Source organism: Labeo rohita, chromosome 19 (assembly GCF_022985175.1).
Source record: "Labeo rohita strain BAU-BD-2019 chromosome 19, IGBB_LRoh.1.0, whole genome shotgun sequence".
NCBI classification, from domain to species: Eukaryota; Metazoa; Chordata; class Actinopteri; order Cypriniformes; family Cyprinidae; genus Labeo; species Labeo rohita.
This window is the reverse complement of record NC_066887.1, coordinates 7,755,532-7,779,823: the sequence shown is the minus strand read 5'-3', so window position 1 is coordinate 7,779,823 and position 24,292 is coordinate 7,755,532. Positions and strand designations below refer to the sequence as shown.

General features: G+C 39.6%; 1 protein-coding gene across 4 annotated transcripts; it reads left to right on the top strand.

Annotated features, from left to right (window-relative positions):
- The first annotated feature begins 2,646 nt into the window (after positions 1–2,646).
- On the top strand, positions 2,647–24,292 carry prrc2a (proline-rich coiled-coil 2A). 4 transcript variants are annotated; one of them, XR_007829822.1, is made up of 18 exons: positions 2,653–2,930; positions 9,178–9,329; positions 11,558–11,735; positions 12,117–12,213; positions 12,459–12,534; positions 13,790–13,933; positions 14,067–14,317; positions 14,423–14,505; positions 14,610–14,758; positions 14,875–14,977; positions 16,431–16,629; positions 16,774–16,866; positions 16,995–17,538; positions 17,679–17,914; positions 18,150–18,441; positions 18,520–18,742; positions 18,858–23,454; positions 23,840–24,292. XR_007829822.1 is itself a non-coding variant. In XM_051136833.1 (17 exons), exons 2-17 carry the CDS (start codon positions 9,215–9,217, stop codon positions 21,820–21,822), a joined length of 5,748 nt encoding a protein of 1,915 aa, XP_050992790.1. In that variant the 5' UTR covers positions 2,647–2,766; positions 9,178–9,214; the 3' UTR covers positions 21,823–24,292. The 4 variants fall into 4 exon arrangements, 3 of the variants coding, with proteins under 3 accessions (XP_050992790.1, XP_050992789.1, XP_050992791.1); XM_051136833.1 differs by having other exon boundaries at positions 2,647–2,766; positions 18,858–24,292; XM_051136832.1 differs by having other exon boundaries at positions 18,858–24,292.

Sequence of the window (24,292 nt, the reverse complement as noted above, 5' to 3'; positions counted from 1 at the left end):
AATACAAGCTAGAACAGGAAGGGTTAAAGGAATAGTGAAAGCATCATTTTTCCCCCAGCAGGATGTAGTTAATTGCTTATGGAGGAGATAGGTTTTCTTAATTTAATTTTTTTTGAATAGGGATTCAGGGATTCAGCAGTCTGGATGGGACTCCATTTCATTCCACCAGCAAGCAACATGAATGAAAATATTCTGGAAAGTGATTTTGTGCCTCTCTTTGATGGTATCACAAGATGTCACATGCTCACCAACTTCAAGCTAGAAAGAAAGAAACAATAGCTAATAAGAATGTGCTTCTTACTAAATCAGGATATTAGAATGATTTCTGACACTGCAGGCTGACTACTGAAAATTCAGCTTTAGCATCACAGGAATAAATTACATTTTAAAATATATTCAAATAAAAAACAATCACTATTTTAAATTGTAATAATATTTCAAAATATTACTGTTTTTGCTTTATTCTTGATCAAATAAATGCAGCCTTGGTGAACATAAGAGACTTTTAAATTAGAAACATTTAAAAATCTTGCTGACTCAAAAATGATAGAAATGTAGTGTACATACACATTTTAATGACAAATAAACCTTTGTAAAATGACTGTCTGTTATCTTTTATTACTTTGTATTACATTTCATGCCTTACTGATTAGTTGTAGGGGAGAGTGGGGTAAGTTGAGCCAGTGGGTAAGCTGACCCACCCCCTGTATCTTGGCAACTGTACACATTCACTGTCATGTAACGATGTATTTTGGAATCACATAATTTCTGCCAGACTGTGAAAAGGACCAACATGTGGGAGGAGTGGAAGGCACCCATTTACTCTGTTTTTGGCTTGTCAAAGTAACATTTTAGCATGACAGATGTAATGGCTGTTACATCAAAACAAGTTTATCCTGGTCTAAAAATATGTATGATGCATATAGGTGATTTAGCAACATATAAAACCATGCAAAAAGGTAAGTTAGCTATTTTTTTCCCCCAAAATGCCAACTATGGGGCAAAGTGAGCCAAATGTTGTGGGGTATGTTGAGCCAGCATTTGAACTTACCCCACCACAAGGCACTGAAGTTAAGTTAAATCTCTGAAGCATAAACTGATATTTTAAAGTGATAATATGCAACTGGTTTAGTTGGTCATATACACAGATATTATTTGTAGTTTGTTTGATAGGGACAGTGTACAAGTGCACCAAACCCTTCTCTGACAACCAGATGTTTTTTTATCAAATCGTAATCAAAAATATCTTTCCACCTGTAGTCCCTAATGGACAGTTCGACATTGTAGAAAAGGTACCATGCCAAGAATCTTTTGACTAAAATATTTATTAGTTTCAGTGACATTTATTCCTTCATTCTAATTCAGTTTTTATTTTATTTTACTCATCAAACTCTCTGTTCAGTCAGTTTTCGGGAAGGTTAAAACTTCGGTGTTCAACACATCGTTTCAGAAATGCAAACAATTAAAGATTGAAAATTAAACTTCATTTAAGTTAGCTTTATGACTGTTTGTAAATTTTGATTTCATTAAGTTAGTTTTTAAAAAAGGTAAATTATCTTTAAAATTTCACATGAGTTTGAATCAGATTCAGTCAGATGGTCAGTTTTCGCCCAGATGGTGCAGCTTACCCCCTTAATCAGGTGAACTTACGCCTAACCTGGGGCAAACTGAGCCACAGGAAAACTTTTTTATAAGCCGTATTTTTTAAAACCCTTTGTGGAAATGACAATATCATTGTACTTCTGCCTCATTTTCCCTTATCTTGAGGAGCACATAAGTAAAAAAAATGGCTCATCTTACCCCCACTCTCTTCCTATAGCATAAAGTTTCCTGGTGATGATCTCTAACATAGTTTTAAACTGAATAAAAGTACTGTGGTACTATAATATTTCAATATATACCATGGAAGACCTACCTACGGTTACCATAGTCATAAACAATAGCATTTACATGAAACTCCATTAGGGCTGTCAAACAACTAATCGCGATTAATCGCATACAAAATAAAAGTTTGAGTTTGCCTAATATGTGTGTGCATTGTGTGTAATTATTATGTATTTATAAATATACACAAATTAATGTATATATTTAAAAGAAATATGTTATTTATGTACAAAATATTTTTATTTATATATAATATCAATTATTTAAAAATTATAATAACTACATATAATTGTAAATATTTCTTAAATATATACATGAATGTGTTTGTATTTATATATACATAATAATTACACACACATATATTAGGCAAACTCAAACTTTTATTTTGTATGCGATTAATCGCGATTAGTTGTTTGACAGCCCTAAACTCCATTATACATATACAAATACCGTGGTAATACCATGGTACACGTTCAAAAACATTTCTACCTAATCGCTGACACAATCAGGTTTTGTTTACAGTGTAAAACAAAGTGAATCATTTTTAATTAAAATAATGATGCTGACTGAGAAGGTTTTATCAAGTTACACCTGTTCGTGGTAAGAAGCGTGGCCATTCACAGTGGACTTCTATCACCGAGCGAGAGGCCTGCTTTAAATATGTAATTTGTATTTTAACATACCTGATCTGATTGGTCAAGAGAGCTGCTCGGAACTTATTATGTTAATTTAACCCCGCCCCCTACGCTTGCATCCGCCCCTCTCTGCGCTACCATCCTCAGAAGCCGTTGACGGCTCTAATAGTGACGGATCGACCCCCCGCAATATTATTTTATTTTTCCTTTTTCATTTGTTTTGTGGAAAAAAGAAAAAGGAGTACAAGTAAGCCTCACTGCACACATCCGTCCTCAGCAATCCGCATCAGATCTCTTCAACACATAATCCTGTTTTGAGCTTTTGTAAGAGCTTGTGCTAACGGTAGCTAGTACACGATTATTGCTAATAACTCAACGATACAACCTCGAGACAAGTCGGGACAAGACCAGGTTAGTAGCTGTGTCTAATGACCATTCGAGTGCACGAAAGCGCTTTCATTATAGAGCTGTTTGTGATCGTAGTGTTGGGGTCCAGCTGTCCTGCTTTTTATCGGTCGGTGTCGGCTAACGTTAGCATGCTATCAGCATAGCTTGTGTGTGTGACACACATCTCGCTTGAGATGTACCATATTGTTTTTTAATACGAGCCTGTGAGGTTTTCGTTTAGACCGCTAGCCATTTTAGCAGGTTTTATGTTCGTGTAGCGCTGAAGTAGTACGCACAGATTGAAGAAATACATAAGACGTGCTTTAACTGAGACTGCATGTCAGACAAGTGCCTTGTTTTGCTTCAAATCAAGGTTCCGCTTGACTTGTTTGCTTAAACATAGATAAAATCGCACTTTAAAATCCTTGAACTCGCATTCCAGACGAAGCCCGTGTTGTTAAATCGTCACAAATCCCAATGCTAATATGCTTGTAGCTCTGGCCTCACTTCACCGCCGCCATTTTGTTTTGTTCTCGCCATCAAATCCTTTGGTCAAACCCGCAGCATCAATTATACGGACAATTTAGGTCCAGTGTTATATTTGTCGCCTACTCTGGCTTATCTGGTCTATGGCTAGACTAATTCAGCTGTTTGAAGGGATACGTAATTTTGAAGTTATGTATATTATGAAACATACAGGTCTGCCCCCTCCTCCCAGCACGAAACATGGAGGCCGCGGCTACAAGAAGCGAGTTAACCAGTCAAAACAGACAATTCACCCGGCTTATAATATATCAGCCAGCCGGTTTTTATATCAGATACCGTGCTTTTCGTACGCTTAGATGAATTATCTAAGCGTTTTTGTGTAAAGCTACTCCGTGTCTTCACGACCAGTTGGCAAAGCGTGTAAAATAATCTCTACGCAGCTCCTGTTCGCCAGCGCTGCTTCATGTTGCGTAGAGATTATTTTACCGGCTTTGCCAACTGGCCATCGCTGCTATTCCTAATCTGCATCTGCCCCAATCAATGACAGTGATGTGCGATAGCGTTAATGTGATAAATAGAGAAGCAGGACGGTTCACTACTGTGCTCTCCACTAACGGACTGGGCGCTTTTAGTATTCATGTGGTGCAGTTTTGTTTTTAACAGCCTTTAGATGCTGTTCTACTTGTCCTTTGGAAAATTACAGCTAAATGAACACTTAGTACAGTTGTTTTTATTGTAGAATGTTGTAGAGTCATAAGGGTTCAGTTTCTTAAAAATTGATATTTATACATCATTTGAAAGCTCAATAAATAAGTTTCCTATTAATGTATGGTTTGCAATAATAGGACAATATTTGGCTGAGATACAACCATTTAAAAATCTGGAATTTAAGGGTGCAAAAAGTCAAAATATTGAGAAAGTCGCCCCATTCTTAGCAATGCATATTACTAATCAAAATTACATTTTGACATGTTTATGGATAATGTCTTCATGGAACATGATCTTTACTTAATATCCTAATGATTTTTGGCCTAAAAAACCTGGTAATTTTGACCCTTACAATGTATTGTTGACTATTGCTACAAATATACCCGCGCTGCTTATGACTGGGTTTGTGGTCCAGGGTCACATATAGCGTTACAGAAACATTTTAAGAATAATTTATGATAACATCTGAGAGTGAGAAAATTAAATGAGTTAGTACTGTAAGATCATAATTTATGCCAATATTTTATCATGATATTGAAAATAGTGGCTATTCCAAATATAGCTGTTATATGGTTGTCATTGTAACTTTTTTGTAGAGGGTTATTAATGTATGTTATCTGACATTTTATCAGTAAAAAATGTCAGTTGTGATTGCTAGAACTTTTATATATGAAGTTCCCACAACTTTAATTGAAACAAGTACATAGATATTTTTATTGGTCGTAACTTATAAAGGGAAACAGCCTGTAGACTGAACACACACATGCACAATGGCACTGTTTTCACAAAATAATGTTTTTATGGGTAACTGTATCCTTTTCATAAAGTTGCTCTTTGAAGCCTGTTTTCAAAAGTGTGCATTTTCAGGCTCCCAGAACGTCTTTGTTGTGTAAATGTACGGCCAAAAACCATAAGTTTTCGTTTTTTTAGTTGGAAACGGTGTCGTGTAAACTTACTGTAAAAACTGTACATTTCAGTAACTGATTTAACGTAAAGTGTCACAAGGAGTTTGTAGGCATGTTAGTTTACAGGTTTTCACTGTAGAGTGTGAGAAGACTTCATTTTTACTTTAAATATCCCTACATTTAACAGTATATTGTGTAATATGACAGCAGATCTTTTACATTTTTAAATTATTTTTTTAATTATTAAAAATTCTTTTAAATAATTACAATTTTTTAAAATAAGCAAACTTACTATTAACCGTTTTATGTCCACATAGATAAGCTCTGTGAAAACTACATTACCAGTCAAAAGTTTTTAAACAGTGAGATTCTTAATGTTTTTTATGAAGTCTTTTCTGCTCCCCAAGCCTGGATTTATTTGTTCCAAAATACAGCAAAAGCAGTAAAATTGTGAAATATTTTTTCCAATTTAAAATAACTGCTTTCTATTTTAATATATTTTAAAATGTAATTTATTCCTGTGATCAAAATTGAATTTTCAGCATCATTACTCCAGTCTTCAGTGTCACATGATCTTTAAGAAATCATTCTAATATGCTGATTTGCTGTTCAAGAAATGTTTTTTATTACTATTTTGGTCATTTTTTGTATAAAATTGAGTATTTAGGATTTTATGATGAAATAGAAAGATCCAAAGATCAGTGTTTATCTGAAATATAAAGCTTTTGTAACATTATACGCTATACCATTCAAATCTTGGAGTCAGTATCTTAAGTATTCATCTTTGAAATCACAAGAATAAGTTATATTTTGAAAAATTCAAATAGAAAACAGTTATTTTAAATAGTGAAATATTTCAAAATTGTACTTTTTTTGCTGTGCTTTGGATCAAATAAATGCAGGCTTGGTGAGCAGAAAAGACTTCTTTAAAAACATTAAAAATCTTACTGTTCAAAAACTTCTGACTGGTAGTGTATTTGTAAATAAAAAACATCTTTTAAACTATGACTTCATCACTGTTTTTTAATATGTAAGGGTAACGGATTGTACCTTTGTGATAATTAATGGCGATACAGATGGCAAGATGTAGGCAATTTTGTTTTTTGTCATACTTCAGGCTACTCATGTGGTTTTGCAAATGTCGTTCAGTGTTTGACACAAGACTGTTGTAATGAATATATCGTAGCATGGTGAAGAAATGCATCTTTTAGATTTAAACGTGTTAGCTGTTCATGGCTTCTGTTTAATTTTAAAATCAGAGATTTTATGAACGTATTCGAGTTGAGTGGCCGTTACTGGCTAGCAGTATGACAGCCCTGGTGTTGCTATGGATGCAACCCCTCGCAAGGCAGAAACAGAGGAACAACATTTATAATGCATCACCATGGTAACACCAGTCACAATTGCCTTTTCCCGGCCTTTAAAAAATATGTGCTAAAGTCATTAATGGTTTTCGTTCATTAAGTCTGACTTTATGAATCAGTGAGCGTTTGTCTAATGGCTTACTGTACAGAAAGACACACAGTGGTTTTGGGTACTGTTAGAATTACCTCGGTGCATATATGCTGGGTTTGTGCAAATTTCTGTCTGGTCTGGCATAAACATGGCTCATGTGCTGTGAGATCTGTTGAATTGATAATATGGGACACCCCAGTATTTAGCTGGTTTGAGTTGGTTGATCAGTAGTTTTGACTTGTAGGCTGTACAGTGATATACAGAATGCAGCAAATGTCTTGATTTCATACTAATAATTGATTTGATATCAGTTTTCTAACTGTTTTAATTGAATCATTTTCAGTCTTAAATCAGTTTGGTCAGTGTTGTAATAATTACTGTGTTTGGCCTTTGTGGAGAAGTCATAACATAAATAGGGCCCTATGAAATCAGTTTTAGTTTTTCCCAAATTTGGTTTTATTTTTTTCCAATTTTTTTTAATGTTTTAATTTTTAAAAATTTTTCTCAACTCCTTTTTTATGGTTAAATTAAATTTTATTCATCAAAGAGCATATCTAATGAATTACAGTCATGAAACTTATACAATTTCACATCAATTTATTAAAGGTTTAACACAAATGACATGTTTAGGACCCTATGAAATGTTTTAGTTTTTGTCACCATATGTTTTATTGTTATCAAATTCTGTGTTTTAGCATGTCTTATTATTTGTATGCATACTTAATTTATTCAAATTTATTCTTAAAATAGCCTTATAAAAGTTTTTTTTTACCCTCAGTGTTGTGTATTTAAAATGTTCTGGTTATCAAATGAAGGCATAAAACATTAATTTATTGTTTAATTATTGAAAATTAAGCTTTTTTTTGGTAAACAAAGGGGAATTTACTATTAAAATTAAAACATGGAAGAAATGTTGTGTGATTAAAAAATAAAAAATAAAGTTTGTTTTATTTTAGTAGTAGTAATAGTAGTAGGGCCCTATGATTTCATAAAACAGTCATAAAAATGGAATTTACTGAATAACGTGGAATGTCACGGAATTTGTCAAAGTTTGAATGGATTAATCAAAAGTAGGTCATTACAATTAAATCAAACCGCATTATGGCCTACTATCTGTAAATATTGCACCGCAAAAATACAATTTAAATGTGAATCCTGCATGTTTAATGAATGGAGCAGACAAGCAGTTTTGTTTACAACACACACTGAAGCGCGTGTGACGCTCGCAGTGATTTCAGCATTTGACCGTTCCATTTTAGGAAAACTAGCATCATGTCATATACACACAGAAATGTAAAGGTAGACACGGCAACCCGTCAAAATAAAGTCCGGTTTAACTTGAAAACAAAACTTCAAATGCTCTTTAAGTGACTCAGCAGATGTTGTTCATGCATTTATCCCTTCATTTAGTGAGATGACAGATGCTGAAATCACCGGGAGCGTCACACGCACTTCAGTGTGTGTAGTAAACAAAACCGCTCGTCTGCTCCGTTCATTAAACATGCAGGACTCACATTTAAATTGTATTTTTGCAGCATAATATTTACAGATTATAGTTCATATTGCTGTTTGATTTAAGTGTAATGACCTACTTTTGATAAATTCATTCAAACTTTGACAAATTCCGTGATATTCTGTGCTATTCAGTAAATTCTGTTTTTATGACCGGATTCTGCAATTCTGTCTGCGTTTTCCGCATTGCGGAAATCATAGGGCCCTACATAAAGAAAATGTTTTTGCTTTATAGAAAAGCATAATGGCAAGGATTATTCTAAAATCTATTTAAAACAGAATTATTTTCAGTATGCTAAGTGAAGGGGAGTTAAGGTAATGTTGATTACTGAATAACTTTGATCTCTCAGGACTATCCCTCAAAATTGTGTTTACAGGGAATGCGATTCACGTTAAATGTAATGAGAGCCTTGGTGATATTTATTATAATTAATTGTATCACATACTTTTATTTGCTTGTTTGTCTTTCTTCTGCACGTAATGTGTTTGGTTTATGCAGGTGTTATTATGCTCATCTCAAGTGTGAATTTGGTTGATTGGAAGTAAAGTATTTGACCTAATTTCAGAGTTAAGGCTTGTTCACACCAGGGATGATAAACTTTTAATAATAATCATTCCAGTTCCATTAGAAAAGTCAAGTCCACGCCACTGCCTTAAGAAAGATGATAATATAATTGGAATTGCTTTCAACTTTTTTTCCCAGCTGATGGCTGTAAAGAGCTTGAGCATTTAAAGCAGCAGGTGATATAACCGTAGTTATCTTTACAGTTTGTGGTGTGAAATTTTTATTTAATGGTGTTCAGTCTCCTTTTCCTCAGAAATATTCTGAAAAATGAATATGCAAAATGAAAACTAAAGGCGTTGATTCTTGTCTTCAGAATGTCCATACTCGTACCCGTGTAAAGCTGATAAATCTTGTAGCTTTCGTATGATATGTGGTAGAACACAAGAAAAGGGCTACATAGAGCAAAACACACCTGTAGTAATTACATTAGCGATTTTAGTCTTATAGTACTTGCCAGTATGGGCCATTAAAGTAAAAGATAACCGATACTTAACACCCCCCCTTTCATGCCTGCTTTTGGCTCTTCAGTTCAGTATTTGATTTGATCCTGAAAACATGGGAACGCTTGAAAGGGAACACCCTTCGAGCATCACGTTCTCCCTTTTCACTCTCTCTTTCTCTTTCTCTCTTTCTGTGTCAGTCTCAGGACTCACCATACTCAATGAGCGTACAGCGCAATGTCAGAGCGCTCTGGGCAAACGGCAAAGGGGAAGGATGGCAAAACCAAGTATGCGTCTCTCAACCTGTTTGATACCTACAAAGGAAAGAGCCTTGAAGCACAGAAGCCTGTTGGTGAGTATGCATTGACTAAAAGCTTATGTTTCAAGTAATTAGTCCCTGTCTGTTTGTGTATGGAGGATCTAGGGTTAACTGAGGTCAACATGACATCAAAATTGACCCTGGTAACTTTTGTAATGCAACGTTTTACACACTTGTTGAATATTTTGTTCAAATCAGAAATGCATCACATGAAATACATTGCAAATACTGTTTCAGGCTGATTGTATATGAGTTTTATCATTGGTTTCTATGGCCCTGTGAAATCACTTTTTGTGCCTTTTTATTTGTTAACATATTGACAATAATAGGACCTTATTAAAGGTTTTATTCTATGTTTAACTTTTAACAAATTTATTAGCAAAAAGAGTCATGAAACATAAACAGTTTACTTATTCTTGTAAAGTGTAATTAAATGGAGATTTAGTAGTCATTTTAACAATTAATCTTTAGCAAACAAAGCAGAGGTTTACTGTTAAAACGTGGAAGAAAAATTGGGATATTCCTTTAAAAATAATTAAATTAATCAAAAACAGTACATCCTACTGTTAAATAGTAATACAGCTCTTTCACAATTTTTTCAAGTTAAACTAAAAAGTGTTCTGGAGATGAAGTTCATGTCTTCATATAGAGACGGCAGATGTTGAGAACACCACGCGCGTCACACATGCTTACACGTGTGTAGTAGATGAAACTGCACCACTCATTCACATAGAGACATGTAGTCTTTTTATTCTTTAATATTTACAGACACTAGTCCATATCTCGATTTGATTAATTGTATCATTCAAAATGTGGGTAATTCAGTTACATTCTATGTTAAAATACTGTAAAATATGTTGTCCCAAATTCTGTTTTTTTTTTTTTTTTTTTTTCTGGATTTTAGTTTATTTTGTATTAATTTTCCCATTCCTTTCTATTTTATTTTTCAGAGATTCGGTTTTAATGGTTAAATTAATCAAATAATAATCAAAAAGCATGTCTAATTAATTGAAATCATGAAACATACACGGTATTACAGCGATTTATTAAAAGTTTCTATGTAAGTACCGGTACTTCTTGTTGGGCTGAGGCTGCTATTTTAGCGAGTTTGAAGTAAAAGTATTTGATGGACGTATAATGTGTGTCGAGAGCATTCACTCAGTATCAGTATCTCATTTTTGACCAAGATGGCTTTTAGCTGGTTTTGCATCTGAACTCATATATATATATATATATATATATATATATATATATATATATATAAAAATATAAATATATACTGACCTAGTTTTGATTTATTCATCCAAAATTCTGCAAATTCCGTGTCATTCTACGTTATACAGTAAATTCCATTTTTATGATTCCATAGACTAGATTCCATGAGTCTGTCTGTGTTTTCTGCATTGTGGAAGTCATAGGGCCCTAGATTCTGTGATTCCCTCCGTATTTTGTGCATCTCTGACATCCCAGGGCCCTGGTTTTCCACTGCAAAACACTTCATGTATTAGCAGGAGGTGGTGGCTGATGGAGCGCATCTGTTTATGCCACAACTGTGTAATACAGCTGTTGCAAATTAAAGCAATACAGTGCTTTACAGTCTGGAATCTATGAACATAATCTCTCTGGCCTTTATGAAACAAAGCGGCTGCATGTTCATTGAATCCTAAGTTTCTTAAATTCCACTCTGGATCCACTCTACTGTTATTTAAACCGTTTTGCAGTTGTGTCAGCATTGTCCAGGACAGCTCGCTGAACTTTTGAGGTTTGACCTAAGACAGAGTCCTTCTTGTGATCGTCGTTTTCCCAGCTTATGTTTTATTCAGTAGCTACACTACCAACTCTAAGCGGCTGTCCCTGTTTTCCAAAACACAATTTTCCCAGCACTCCAGGCCGCATGGCTCCAGGAAACAAATAGGGGATTGAGAGTAGGGACAGATGTGTTTTTCAGCTTCTGAAACTGCCAACGACTTGCTCTGTGCAATGCTCAACCTATTTTGCATGGGCCAAGTCTGTCGTGAGAGTGTTAAAGTGGGATTTTTGACCTCAAGTCAATTTCGAGTCAACCACTTGAAACAAATCCACATAAGATAGTGTTGCTCCTTTCACTGGCCAGCCAAGCATTCCTAAGCCATAATGGATGAAGGAGTTTGGTCTCGCGCATGCCGCAGTCTCTCCTGCTTAGTCTCAGGCTGTGTCCCTCAAGACGGTGTTAAGTTTCTGCACTCGTTTATTTACTCCTCCTGTCGCTCTTCTACTTTCAGTTGCCCCTCGTCATGGCTTACAGTCTCTTGGTAAAGTTGCCTCTGCACGGCGCATGCCCCCCCCTGCCAACTTGCCTAGTTTGAAGGCGGAGAACAAAGGCAACGACCCCAACGTCTCGCTCGTTCCCAAAGACGGCACAGGATGGGCAAGCAAGCAGGAACAAGCAGACCCAAAGAGGTGAGCCATGTTCACCATTCTGAAGGGGCTACATTGCATCCATGGTATTCTTTGTGTAATTCAATACACAATAAATATAACACCCCCACCAGCTCCATCACATCACATCATCAAACTGTAAAAAAAGTGCTCAACAATGCAAAGATTAATTGTCAATGTGCTCTAATGGCACATTGTTTTCATTACAGACCACCCAGATTCTTAAATCAGTTTGTTTGTAGAGATAAAACACATCTAGTCTGGTTTTGATTGGACTGTAGAAAACTCAGGCAAAGGCATAATTATCTTTGGCGACCTTCCACCCTCTGCTGTCTGTAAATACAATCTGATTGGATGCATGTCCGTGCCTGCCATCTAATGTCTGTTGTTTATGTTTTGCAGTACCGATGTATTGTCAGCAGCGCAGCCGGAGTCGCAGCAGCCTGTGGTCTCACAGACGTCTGCGCCGAGCGTGCCGAGAACACCCCCAGCTCAAGAGGTGCCATCGCACAAACATGAATAATCTCCAACGTTATGCATGTTTTGAAACAAGTCTGAGCTAATGAAGCCTGCATCCTACAGCTGTAGTTGTAAAAAGAAAGTAACGAGTGCACGTTTAAAGTCAATGAACTCGTTTTTTTGTTTGTTTTGTTTAAATTTACATTAAATCAATTAATTTATTCATTTAGTTTTTTGTTACTCTGGCGTGTGGTTTCGTTCTTGACTATTCTGTATGTCTCTTAGGCCCCAACTCAAGCTCTAGCCGCAGGGCCAAGGTCCTGGGCTCCGGCCAGTGTTACACATGGAGTACAAGGAGATGGTAAGATACAGTGTCAAGAACATGCATGCAGCTGACAACTTATTATGTATACAGTATTTAAAACAAAAAAATTGAGATTGCCAGGCTACAGTTTCAAATTAGTAAAAAGAGTTGCCTATATAAAATGAAATTTCTTTATGTAACTTTTAGTGTTTATTTATATAACTTTTTTTAAAATCAGCAGTGTATCATAAAACTAGTGAGTATTTAAATTAGGGTGGTAAACTTTGATTGAAGTTAAGGCTGCAACTAACGATTTTTTTGATAATTGATTAGTTGGTCGATTATGTTTTTCAGTTATTTGATTAATCAGTTAAAAAAAAAAAACTTTATTTCATTGACAAAAAACACTATTCCACATTCTGCCCAATGTCCTTCAAACAAACATGCCAACTGAATGCTATGAAAACATACAGTGCTGAACAATTTATTAGACCACCTGTCATAATAAATAGGACACACAAATATTTTAGGAATCTGTCAAAATTGTTTAAATCTAAAAATGTTTTTGTCATTTATTGGGCAAATAAACTAAAACAGCTAAATAGTATTTATTTACAAAATAACAAAAATGTCCTCCAATGCCTTTCATAACAGCTTGCATTCTTGCTGGCATTGTTTACATGCTTGTTGACTGCCTTTTAAATGAATGTTTTTGCGCTGAGTATTAAAGGAGAAGTCCACTTCCAGAACAACAATTTACAGATAATGTACTTACCCCCTTGTCATCCAAGATGTTCATGTCTTTCTTTCTTCAGCCATAAAGAAATTGCGAGGGAAACATTTCTGGATTTTTCTCCATATAATAGACTGATATGGTGCCCCAAGTTTGAACTTCCAAAATGCAGTTTAAATGCGGCTTCAAACGATCCCAAATGCGGTTGTAAACGATCCCAGCCAAGGAAGAAGGGTCTTATTTGGTGAAATGTTTGGTTATTTTCATTCAAAAAATACAATTTAAATACTTTTTATTCTCAAATGCTCGTCTTGGTTTCCATTGAAGTCCACTATATGGAGAAAAATCCTGGAATGTTTTATTCAAAAACTTTAATTTCTTTTTGACTGAAGAAAGAAAGACCTGAACATCTTGGATGACACGGGGGTGAGTAGTTTATCAGATTTCTATTCTGGAAGTGAACTTATCCTTTAATCTTTGTTTCTCATCGTGTTATGATTAGACATGAGAAGAGATGTTTGTAATCCAGGATCTTCTTTATAGATCAAAGATGTTCAGTTCCTTTTGCTTTCTTCACAGGTGGAAAGGGATCAAACCAACCGTCGCCATTCTCTCGCGAGGAATTTCCCACCCTGCAGGCGGCTGGAGACCAGGACAAAGTTGGCAAAGAACAGGCCACTGCAGATCAGTGGTATGGGCCAGGACCAAGCCTCCGCCCCCAAAGTAAGCATGATGGCCCTTCTCTTATTTTCTGCGGTATTCACATTATATTTGTTACCTTCTAGTGCTTCTGGTTCGTATTGGTTTGGTGTGCTTAGCATTCTCTCAATAAATAATTTGTTGCTTACTGTTCCAGACGTAACAAGCTGGCGGGATGGTGGGGGCCGGGCATTGGCACCCACCCTGGCTGGGGAGGCAGTTGCGGAGGGCGGTGCTGGGGGAGCTATGGTGATGGAGGGTGCTGCTGGGGCCCCTCACATCCCACAGCAGAATGCATCTTCTCATGGGCCGCCTAGAACTTCCCCAACCGGCAACCCCGCACTTCCCCTCCCCCAGCCACCCATTGGCCCGCAGTTCCAGGCTTACAGAGGCATCATGCCTCCCTTCGTAAGTTTTGCAACATTTTCATTTTGGCCCATCTGTTGTAGTAGTGTCTAAAATTATGATTGTTTGTTCAATGCATTCATAACCTCTCTGGATGTTTTTCCTTAGATGTATCCACCATACCTGCCCTTCCCACCCCCTTATGGTCCACAGGGACCTTACAGGTACCCACCCCCAAATGAGGCCCCTAGGTAAGAATATTTTAATGCGTTCAGTTGAGTAGACATTCATCAGGTAATATTTATTTCCACAGTTTTTTGGCTTTCCTAACCACCTTCTGACGACTTCTTGCCAGGTTTTCTCGGTCCCAGGGTGGAGTAGGGCCAGAAGGGCGGCCCCCTGGAGGTCCCCGGGGTGAAGTGGTAAAACGTCCATCCATCCTCAAACAGGATGACCTGAAGGAGCTGGATGAGCTGGACCATGATGGAGATGAGGGCTGGGCTGGTAAGATGAAAGCTTTCAGTTACATTGGCACATTAGAATGGAGTAATTGGGTACCTTGCCTATAAAGAGACTGTTTTTTTTATAGTTGACAGTGGCAAATGTTGCTTTGATTTTAGGAGCACAGGAGGAAATAGACTACTCCGCAAAGTTGAAGTTCAGCGATGATGAAGGAGAGGATGATGGGGAAGAGGAACGGACTGAAAACAAAAATGGAACCCGGTAAGCATTTCTGAAATGTTTTCCTGTTGGTTAATTAATTATGGTTAATTACAGGGTTTATACAAGGTGCTTAAAGTCGTTGAAGTACTTGAATTTGACCTTTTGAAATGTAAGGCCTGGAAAACCCTAGAAAATAGCAATATTCCTGAAGAGGTACTGGAAAAGTTCTTGAATTATTGAGACCGTATTTATACAATAAGTGTTTAATTTTTTTTCAATAAGCACATATCTTTTTATGCAAAATCCGTACAATTCAAAAAACATACCTTTTTCGCTTATTTCAATTAATGTCAAAGCCAGTAGTAGTACTGACAATGTCATGGAAACGAGGCTAGGATGCGAAAAGAGGAATAGATGAACTGAATCAAATGAGTGAGTCATTTATGCTGGAACTGCTCCGATTGATTCAAATTTTCGATCTTCGATCATTCATTTCAAGCAGTTCACTATTAAAATTCATAGCCATTCATTTTCAGATTTAGACATCGCTTGTAATGACTTTAAAGAAACAAGTAGTGATGGTTAAAACTGAGCTTTTCGAAACTCCGAAGTAAACCAGTCAGATTACTTGTCGCAAATCAATTGTTTCATATCGGGACTTTAAAAGGTGCATTGCAAATCATTTGATTTAGATTGGGTTTGTGGCTCATTTTGCTTGATTCTTGAATCTATTGGTTCTTAAATCTATATTCAGATCGGGACTTCAGAGCATGGATTGTGAATCATTTCATTTCATTTAAATCAGTACTTCGGAGCGGGTTCCCAAATCTTTTTCTTTAGATTTCAACTTCGGAACATGAATCATTTGATTCAGATTGGGACTTCGGAGCTCATATCATGAATCTTTTGATATAGATTTGAACGGGTTCATGAATCATTTTGTGAATTGAATGATTCAAATCAAAGATTTGCAAAATTCCAATCAAAGTCAAATGATTTGTGATCCACGCTCCGAGTCCTGATCTGAAATGGTTCGCATATTCAGATCGGGACTTCAAAGCATGGATCACGAATCATTTAATTTAAAACAGAACTTCGGAGCAGGTTCGTAAATCTTTGCTTTAGATCTGAACTTAGGAGTGCGGATCACAAATCATTTAATTGAGTTTGTGACCTCAGAGTGCATATGGTGAATCCTTTGTTTTAGATCAGGATTTCGGGGTGATTTCGCAAAATTTGTTTTTTTCTTAAACAGTAGAAAACAACAACTTTGCATATGCTTCGCTTTATTTTTGGCATTTTGTTATTAGTATATTTTTATTTATTTGTCTTTTTTAGAATTTGAAAGAGAAGACATTATTTGATATGTGAGGACTCTGATTGAAATCCTTGAAAATCAAAGTAGTATTGCTTGAAAAGTCCTTGAAAGTCCTGGAATTTCATTTTACAGTGTCTGTACGCACCCTGTAATTAAAGTTATTTTTAAACGCTTTGCGTTTATGTTCTATAACAGGGAGTCAAGGGAGCAGCAGAGATCCCAAGATGGACCTGCACCTGTGTCACGTTCCCGGGCATCCGACAGTGGAGGGGATTCACGCCGCACCCCTCCTTCCTCTGGTGAAGATCGCTCCGCGTCCCCCTCCAGCAAGCCAGGCTGGGCCGAGGAGGGTGGAAGCAGCTGGAGCACTCAAGCAAATGCAGGATCTTATCAGGTATGAATCTCATCTCCCTATCCAGGTGCAAGTCCACGGTACCACTGGCCTTTTGCCAAATAATGTGCAGTCACTGTGAGGACAGGAACATGCTTGTGGTGTTTCCTGGATGACTCGCTGATTGATACATGTACCCCTATGCAGGGGCGTAGACCTGGACTAGGTGGCCCAAGGGAGCAGCCCTCCCCCCCACCAGGTCCGCTTCTTGGACAAGGGCCCTACTCCTACTACCGCCAGGTACATGGGGAATGAGTCCAAGAAATAGGACGGATACGACATGAAGCACTAGCAAAAGCATGTCGGTGATAATGGAGATTGTGGTCGTATTGGTGAACTTTAGTTAATAACCCGCTTTCTGTCAACAGGACCGGCCTTCAAACCAGTCGCCAGTCTCAGGCCCCATCCTAGCCCCCCAGAAGCCCAGTGGTGCCCAGGCACAGCAGCAGGCGGGGGCATTGCCTGGTGGGCCGACCCCTCCTCCCTCCAACACCCTGCATCCCCAGCAACAGGGTGAGGATGAGGATGAGACATGGCGGCAACGGAGGAAGCAGTCGTCGACCGAGATCTCTGCTGCAGTAGAGCGTGCCCGTCGGAGGCGTGAAGAGGAGGAGCGGAGGATGCAGGAGGAGCGCCGTGCTGCATGTGCAGAGAAGCTGAAAAGACTTGATGAAAAACAGCAGCAGCAACAGACTATAAAACCCAGCAGCCCCAGTGATGCTCTGACCAACAGTCCAAGTCCTTCCTTGTCTGCACCTGGTTCATCTCCCAATGTCAGTCAGCCACCATCACCCTGTGTGGACACTGAAGAACCTCCTCTATCATCCGCTCAGGGAAGCGGTGCAACACTAGGGTTGAATATTAATAACAGACAGCGGGCTGGCAGCAACAGCAGCCATGACTCCAACACTGGTTAGTTTTCCAGAAATAGTTACAATGAAGCATGTGTAGTGTTTTTGTTTGAATGGGCAATCTATTTCTTTATCGTTTGTATTTGTTTTCAATCATTTTAAATGTATTTTGTAAGAATGTATGATTTCCTCTTCATTCAGAGTCTCAGCAGGCTCTGCAGCCTCAACCCACCCAGCATCCACAAACCCTGGATGTCCCAGTGCCTGGTGATGCCAAGGAGGAACCTGTGGTGCATATCCGCACTAGAGGTGGAGAAGACGCAGTGAAGGTGGTTGAAAATGTCGGTGGAACAGGGCGGCAAGGAAGTGGTCCATCTGGGCAGGGCTTTTCCAAGTATCAAAAATCACTTCCTCCTCGTTTTCAGAGGCAACAACAGGTTTGTTTTGTCTTGGATGTTTTGTCTCTAAATATGGAAAAAGTCATATCTGTCAATCAATGCATATTATAAACATGACTCTAACAGTTAGTTGATGTATTAAATGCATTATATCCCAGAAACAGTTTGAACTATTTTAATCACCTCAAACTAGAATCTTTAGATTAGACATGTGTGACTGAGTCCTTATTTTCATAGAGGAGTTTGTTAATTCATCTGTATCGTTTGTGGACAGGAACAACTTCTCAAACAGCAGCAGCAGTGGCAGCAGCAGCAGCAACATAACCAGGTTGCCCAAAATCAGCTCCAGTCCCAGCCTCAGAATCAGCAGGGCCCGTCTCCAGGTGCCACACCACAGTCTGGGCCCAAACAGCCAACCCTTTACCCTCCTGGCTCAATGGGACGTCCTCCACCTCTGCCTATGAACTTTGATCCCCGCTGGATGATGATGCCCTACATGGACCCCCGAATAATGCAGGGACGTCCCCCACCCATGGACTACTACACTCCCAGCATGCATCCTTCTGGTTAGTAAATAACTTAGATCAACTGTGAATATTAGTCAGTCTTGTTGTCCAGAAATAATGGGAGCTTTTATGTTTCAGGGATGATGAGTCGAGAGCGTTCTGATTCAGGTGGCTCTGGGTCAGATCCGTTTGATAGGCAGCAGCATGGTGCACCCCCTCATCCACATCGTGGCACACCTCCAATAGATCCCAAACTGGCTTGGGGATCAGATGTGTTTCCAGGGGGTACTGAGGGTCGAGGTCTAAGCTCCCCACTACGGCAGAAAGCTGTCGAGGAAGAGGAGGCTGGCAAAGGTCAAAGGTAAGAAGTTATTTCACACATTTTTTTTTATATTGTTTCTATTAAAAATCTTTATTCCAGATTTCTTTAATTTGTTTCAGAATCATGACACATTTTTCTTTTTTAATGCTTCTAGAAGTGACACTCCTCCAGTACTTTTGCGGGAGGGAGGCACCGCTCCCATTCAGCCGCCCAGCTCTCCATCTGGCTCATCCAACCAAACCCCACCACCTCTTGGGATTCAAGTTGGGGGCCAGGGTGCTAGCCACCATGCCCATCATCAGCCCTTTATGGGTGGGCGAGGAGGTTACAGTAACTACCCTGACAATGGATCCAGAATGGGCTCCCACATGCAGCAAAGGGCCAGCAGTGGAGGGACACTGCATGGTTTTGGCCATCAGGAGGGTAGCCAACAGAGCCAAATCTGGGGGACTCCTCATCCCCATTATGATCGTAATGGCCGTTCTGATCACCCGGCCTTGGAGACTAATTCGCATCTCCAACACCACGGTCCTCCTGCTCACCCCCCTCATTTCTCTCTTCATCCTCATAAGCAAGAGAATGGCAGAGAGCGAGAAAAAGAGGGGGAGCCAAAAAAGAGTGACCCTTCACCTCCACTCCACCAGTTGTCCCTTTCCCCTTCCTGTTCATCCTCATCATCTTCCTCAGCTAGAGAAGATGGTAGTGGAAAACAGTCCTTACATAATCAGGTTCCACCACCAACTGAGCATGATACTGGACCTGCTCATGCTTCAGGAAGGAAACAGGAGAAGATGGGAAATGTGCAGAATCAGCCCCCACAGCATTCTGTGCAGCAGCACCACCCTAAAGCCAACCCTCGCAGTCGTGAGCACAAAACTGAGACACACTGGGGCCCGAGGCCTGGTAGCAATAGTGGGGGCTCAACCCATAACAGAAAGGCTCCGGGCTCTGGAATGAGTGGAAATACTGAAGAAACCGCAAATCAGGGGGCTGAGAGCAAATCCTTTACTCAGTCAGATGGCACCACAGGCAAGCGGGCAGGTCCTATTAAGAGACCCGTACTTAAAGAGATGAAAAGAGAGGGTGGTGAAGGAGGAGGAGAAAAGACCACTGGAGGCTCTGGTAAAGATAAAGAACAAGATACTAGCCAGACCGCAACCAAACAAGAACAGGCCTCCGGTGCTCAAGCCTCCTCAGCACTCGGTGGGAAAGATGATGCAGCCTCATCAAATAAACCCAGAACTGGTGGAAAGGAGCGAGGCAACACTGGGGGTACAGGTAAAGGATCCAAAAATGGAGAAAGCTCCATCCAGAATTCTGGCTCTTCAGCTCCACAGTCCAGGAGGGAAAGAGAACATTCTGCTGAACGAGGAAGCACAACATACCATGCATCTTCATCTAGAGGTAGCCGATCCAACCGTGGCCGAGGAGAGTTCTACGGCCGAGGCCGAGGCTACAGAGGCACTTACACTGGCAGTGCAGGTGGTGGCAGCCGTGGAAAAGCAGGTGGAAGAAGCAGCAGGGATTATAGATCCGCTGCCAACAGTGGCTACCACCATGGACCTTCTAATCAAGAATACAAGCGCGAGGCATCGTCTGGCAGCGGTAGACATGGACATGGGGGCTCTCAGCCAAATCCAGGACGCGCTAGGAACCGAAGCGAGACTCGAAGCGAAGGCTCTGAATATGAAGAGGTGCCAAAGAGGAGGAGGCAACGGGGATCTGAAACTGGGAGCGAGAGTGCTGGTAGCGACCTTGCTCACTCTGACAAGGAAGACCGCAAGCCGAATACCAAGACTGGCACCGTAGGAGAGAACCCTACAACAGGCCCTTCGTCATCTTCAGCTCCAATCCGAAACTCCCAGACAAGAGTATTCACACCAAGGGGAGTGCCATCTAGACGTGGCAGAGGTGGTGGTGGTGCTGGAGGAGGACTCCATAGAAGCGGAGGCAGCGGAGGAGTGTCTGGTGGACATAGGTCTGGGCCTGGCATTGCTTCTCATGGCTGGTCTGCAAAGTCTGCAACTGTGCGAAAGCAACAGACGTCCTCACAGCCATCCCCTCCTAAAGATTCAAGCCGTGGAGGCAATGGTGACAAGAAGAAAGCTGCAGAGCAGAATCAGTCTCAGAGTCAAAGTGCAAATCCCTCCGCACCCAATCCCTCTGTGCCTACTGCTGTCCAACAGGGGTCCACTGAGAATGGAAGCGCTGGAGCCCCGCTGTCCTCAAGTAATGCTCCGTCAAATTCCACTGGCACTCCTAACCAGACTCTTCCTCTGTCTGCCCCCGACGGACGAAGTTTCCCTAACAGGGGATTTGAGCGCCCCCCTCGTCGCAGACGCCATGGACGATCCCAGCATCAGCAGGACAAGCCTCCCAGATTCCGCAGACTTAAGCAAGAACGAGAGAATGCAGCCCGTATAAACGGAAGCAGTGGAATTATTGAAGTTGTAGGTGGACAACAGCAGCAGCCTGCTTCACCGTTGCAAGAAACCAATAGCACTCCCACCACAGCAGCTGCAAATGCAAACCACAGCGTGTCCGCAACTTCAAACAGTAATAATAACAGCAGCAACCTTGGGGGTGGAAACCAAAATTTCAATAGCCACCACCACCATCACTACCAGAGCAACTCCCAGTCGCACCCTCAACACCATCACAACCATAACCCAGCTGGTGGCGCCAAATCTCCAGATGTCTCTAACCAGAACTCTGATCAGGCCAACGAGGAATGGGAAACAGCCTCCGAAAGCAGCGACTTCACCGAGTTTCGAGAACGAGAGGCTGGAGGAGGCGGTAAACCCTATTCCTCCCACCACCATCACCACCACCACCACCATCCGTCGGGAAGAGGTGGTGGAGGCGGCGGTGGTGGCGAGAGGGAGATGACCGCTAAAGAATTGGCCACCAGCAAGAGAAGCTTCTCCAGTCAGCGCCCTGGAATGGAAAGGCAGAACAGAAGGGTTAATGCCGGTGGTGGTGGTGGTGGGGGTGGTGGCGGAAGAGGCCCCAGGGGTCCGCCCGGTGCTGGTGGTGGGCCGGTAGGTGGAGCTGGCAATGGCGGGGGCAATCGTGGTGAGAGGCGTGGCAACTGGCCCTCTCCCAAGAACAGGAAGTGATGCTTTGGTTTTTTTTTTTTTTTTTTTTTTTTTTTTTTTTTAATTTGGAAATGTTTCAAATGCATCCCTCTATCATTGGCCAGTCTTTTCTATAAAACCTCTTCCCCCTTAACATGTTAACACTTTATTATCACAAAAAAATTTAGTTACCAAGACCATGAACACGTTCTAATTCTTTTGGTTTATAGCATTTTGTCCCTTAATTGGAAATTCACACTTAATGTCCTTCCACAAATCCTAAACTCTACTTGAGATTTTACATACTACATCCCATTTTAATGGAAATATTTCCTGACTGAAAATGCATTCGACCACATGGCCCATTTATATTCGCTTAAGCACAAAATGACATCAACCTAAGAAAGATGTGCTTAGTTTGTGTATGCTGGGCACGTTACGTGAAGAACTGTGGCTTGGTTGGTATTATGTACTTGTGTATTCACATCACACGTTGGATTTTGGAAGTTGCTCTTTTAATGAGAACAAATGTATCATAGATTTGTTTTCCCCCCTTTCTTGTGTTATTAATTTTCCATTTCAACCTCTTAAAGTTGAGGATATCTTTTTTTCTCCTGCAAAGCAGGTCATTAAAACGCATTTTTAAATAAAACCCTCTTCATTTTTGGTTCAAACTCACATACTACTATGCCCACCAAGTATCACACCAATGCTCAGAAGTTATTTGAGTTCACTGTAATGCCCACTTTCAGAACTATGTGGAGTATTTTTCCTCATGTTAAGTTATAGGTCCTCTCTGCTCATTGCTTTGGATTTTCAAATAGTTTTATTAGCTGTTTTGGCCTCCGCATGGAAATGTAGTCTAATAGTGCACATTATACGTGTTTATATTATTAGACGGTGATCTTAAGTGAAGGTCCTTTAAAAGTTCCTCTTTGTGGATCACATCGTGTTAAGGTTGTTTCTGTTGTGAGCAAATCACATGACTCTTAGCTTTAGTGTCAGATCCTCATTAGATTTTTTTTGAGAACATCCGTTAAAGATTTTCTTTTGTCTTGCACTTACGTTAAGCCAGTAAACTCCAAAACTCTCCTTTAGAATAAAGATCGTTCATTGTTTTTTTTTCTTTCTCCTCCAAATGAATAGCTGTATATTGGGCATCTTATAGGTGTCATACTGCAGTTCCAGGTTATTGAACATGACGAGTATTGTGCTACAGTTCTAGTGAGTGTAGAGAATCACTCTTTGACTACCCTCTGCGTTGTAAATTCCCTTTTTTTTTTTTTTTTTTTTTTTTTTTTTTTTTTTTTTTTTTTTTTTTCAATGAGACCTACACAAGCTCTTCCTCCAGTGTGTATTTCCAAAGTCCCCACTCTCCCAAAACATGTCTCAGAACTATGAGCGGCTGCTCACAACCTTTGGACTGATCTTCAATTTACCAGTCATCTCATTGAGACACAAGTCAATGCCAAGGAGTCCGTGGCCCTTTTTGAGTAGTGTTAAAAAAATGAGACATTGGTTCAATGTGCAATATGCCTGATGTCAAACAAAACCTGCCCATCCAGGGAGCCTGAGCCCAGGTTAACAAGAAACCACACATGCTTGGCGTCTAAAACGAAACGGATCAAAGCATTGTTCCCTCCTCATTTTGACCAGCATCTGTATCCTAATGGTGTAAGTTGGGGTTTGTTTGTTTTCTGGGAATGCCTTGGTCTAATGAATAGCTTTGAAATAATAAGTAGGGCTTTCAAATGAAATGTATGTGTGAGTAGGGCATTTAAAAAGTATGTGTGAATTTATATCTGATCTCTACATGTAACGTGTTCTTTTGAGGATAGGACGCTTTATTGAAAGGCGAACACGAGTCCCAATTGCCCACCTTTTCTGACACTATTAGGATGTTTATTTTACCTAGGATATTTCATTATATACATTCAAGTGTGTGTATATGTTAATCCAAATGAAGTGCAGTGGAAAAAAATGTTAAATCGCTATATATATTTTTTTCCTACCTACTAAGGAAAAGAACTAAAATGGGTTTATTTTACTTTTCTTGCAGACGTTTTTACCAAGCATGGTTTCGTCCTCAGATACAGCTTGGTCCGTCTATTCGTTGGAAGCCGTTCTCCCATCGGCTTCCAGTGCTGTTTATCATCCCTCTTAAACTGAAACCATTGATGTGGTCACATTATATGTACCAATATTGAGTAAAAATGAATAGAAATGTGTATTCCTTGAAATACTCAGAGATTGTATTATACTTCTAACTATACCAAGGTACCTGAAGTTGTTACTGCTGTCCTAGCATCTATGGCTTATTATTGGAACCTTGATATACACACATGTATGTATATTGGTATGCATCTCAGTTTGTCCGCCCCAACTTACATTCCCACACACAATTGTTGCCATTTTTAAGTTCAAGGGAGCAATGTACAAGCAGAGAAGTGTCTTATTATAATAAAAAGTATACAGAGAAAAAGTTAAATAAAAATCTTTTGTTTTAATGGAA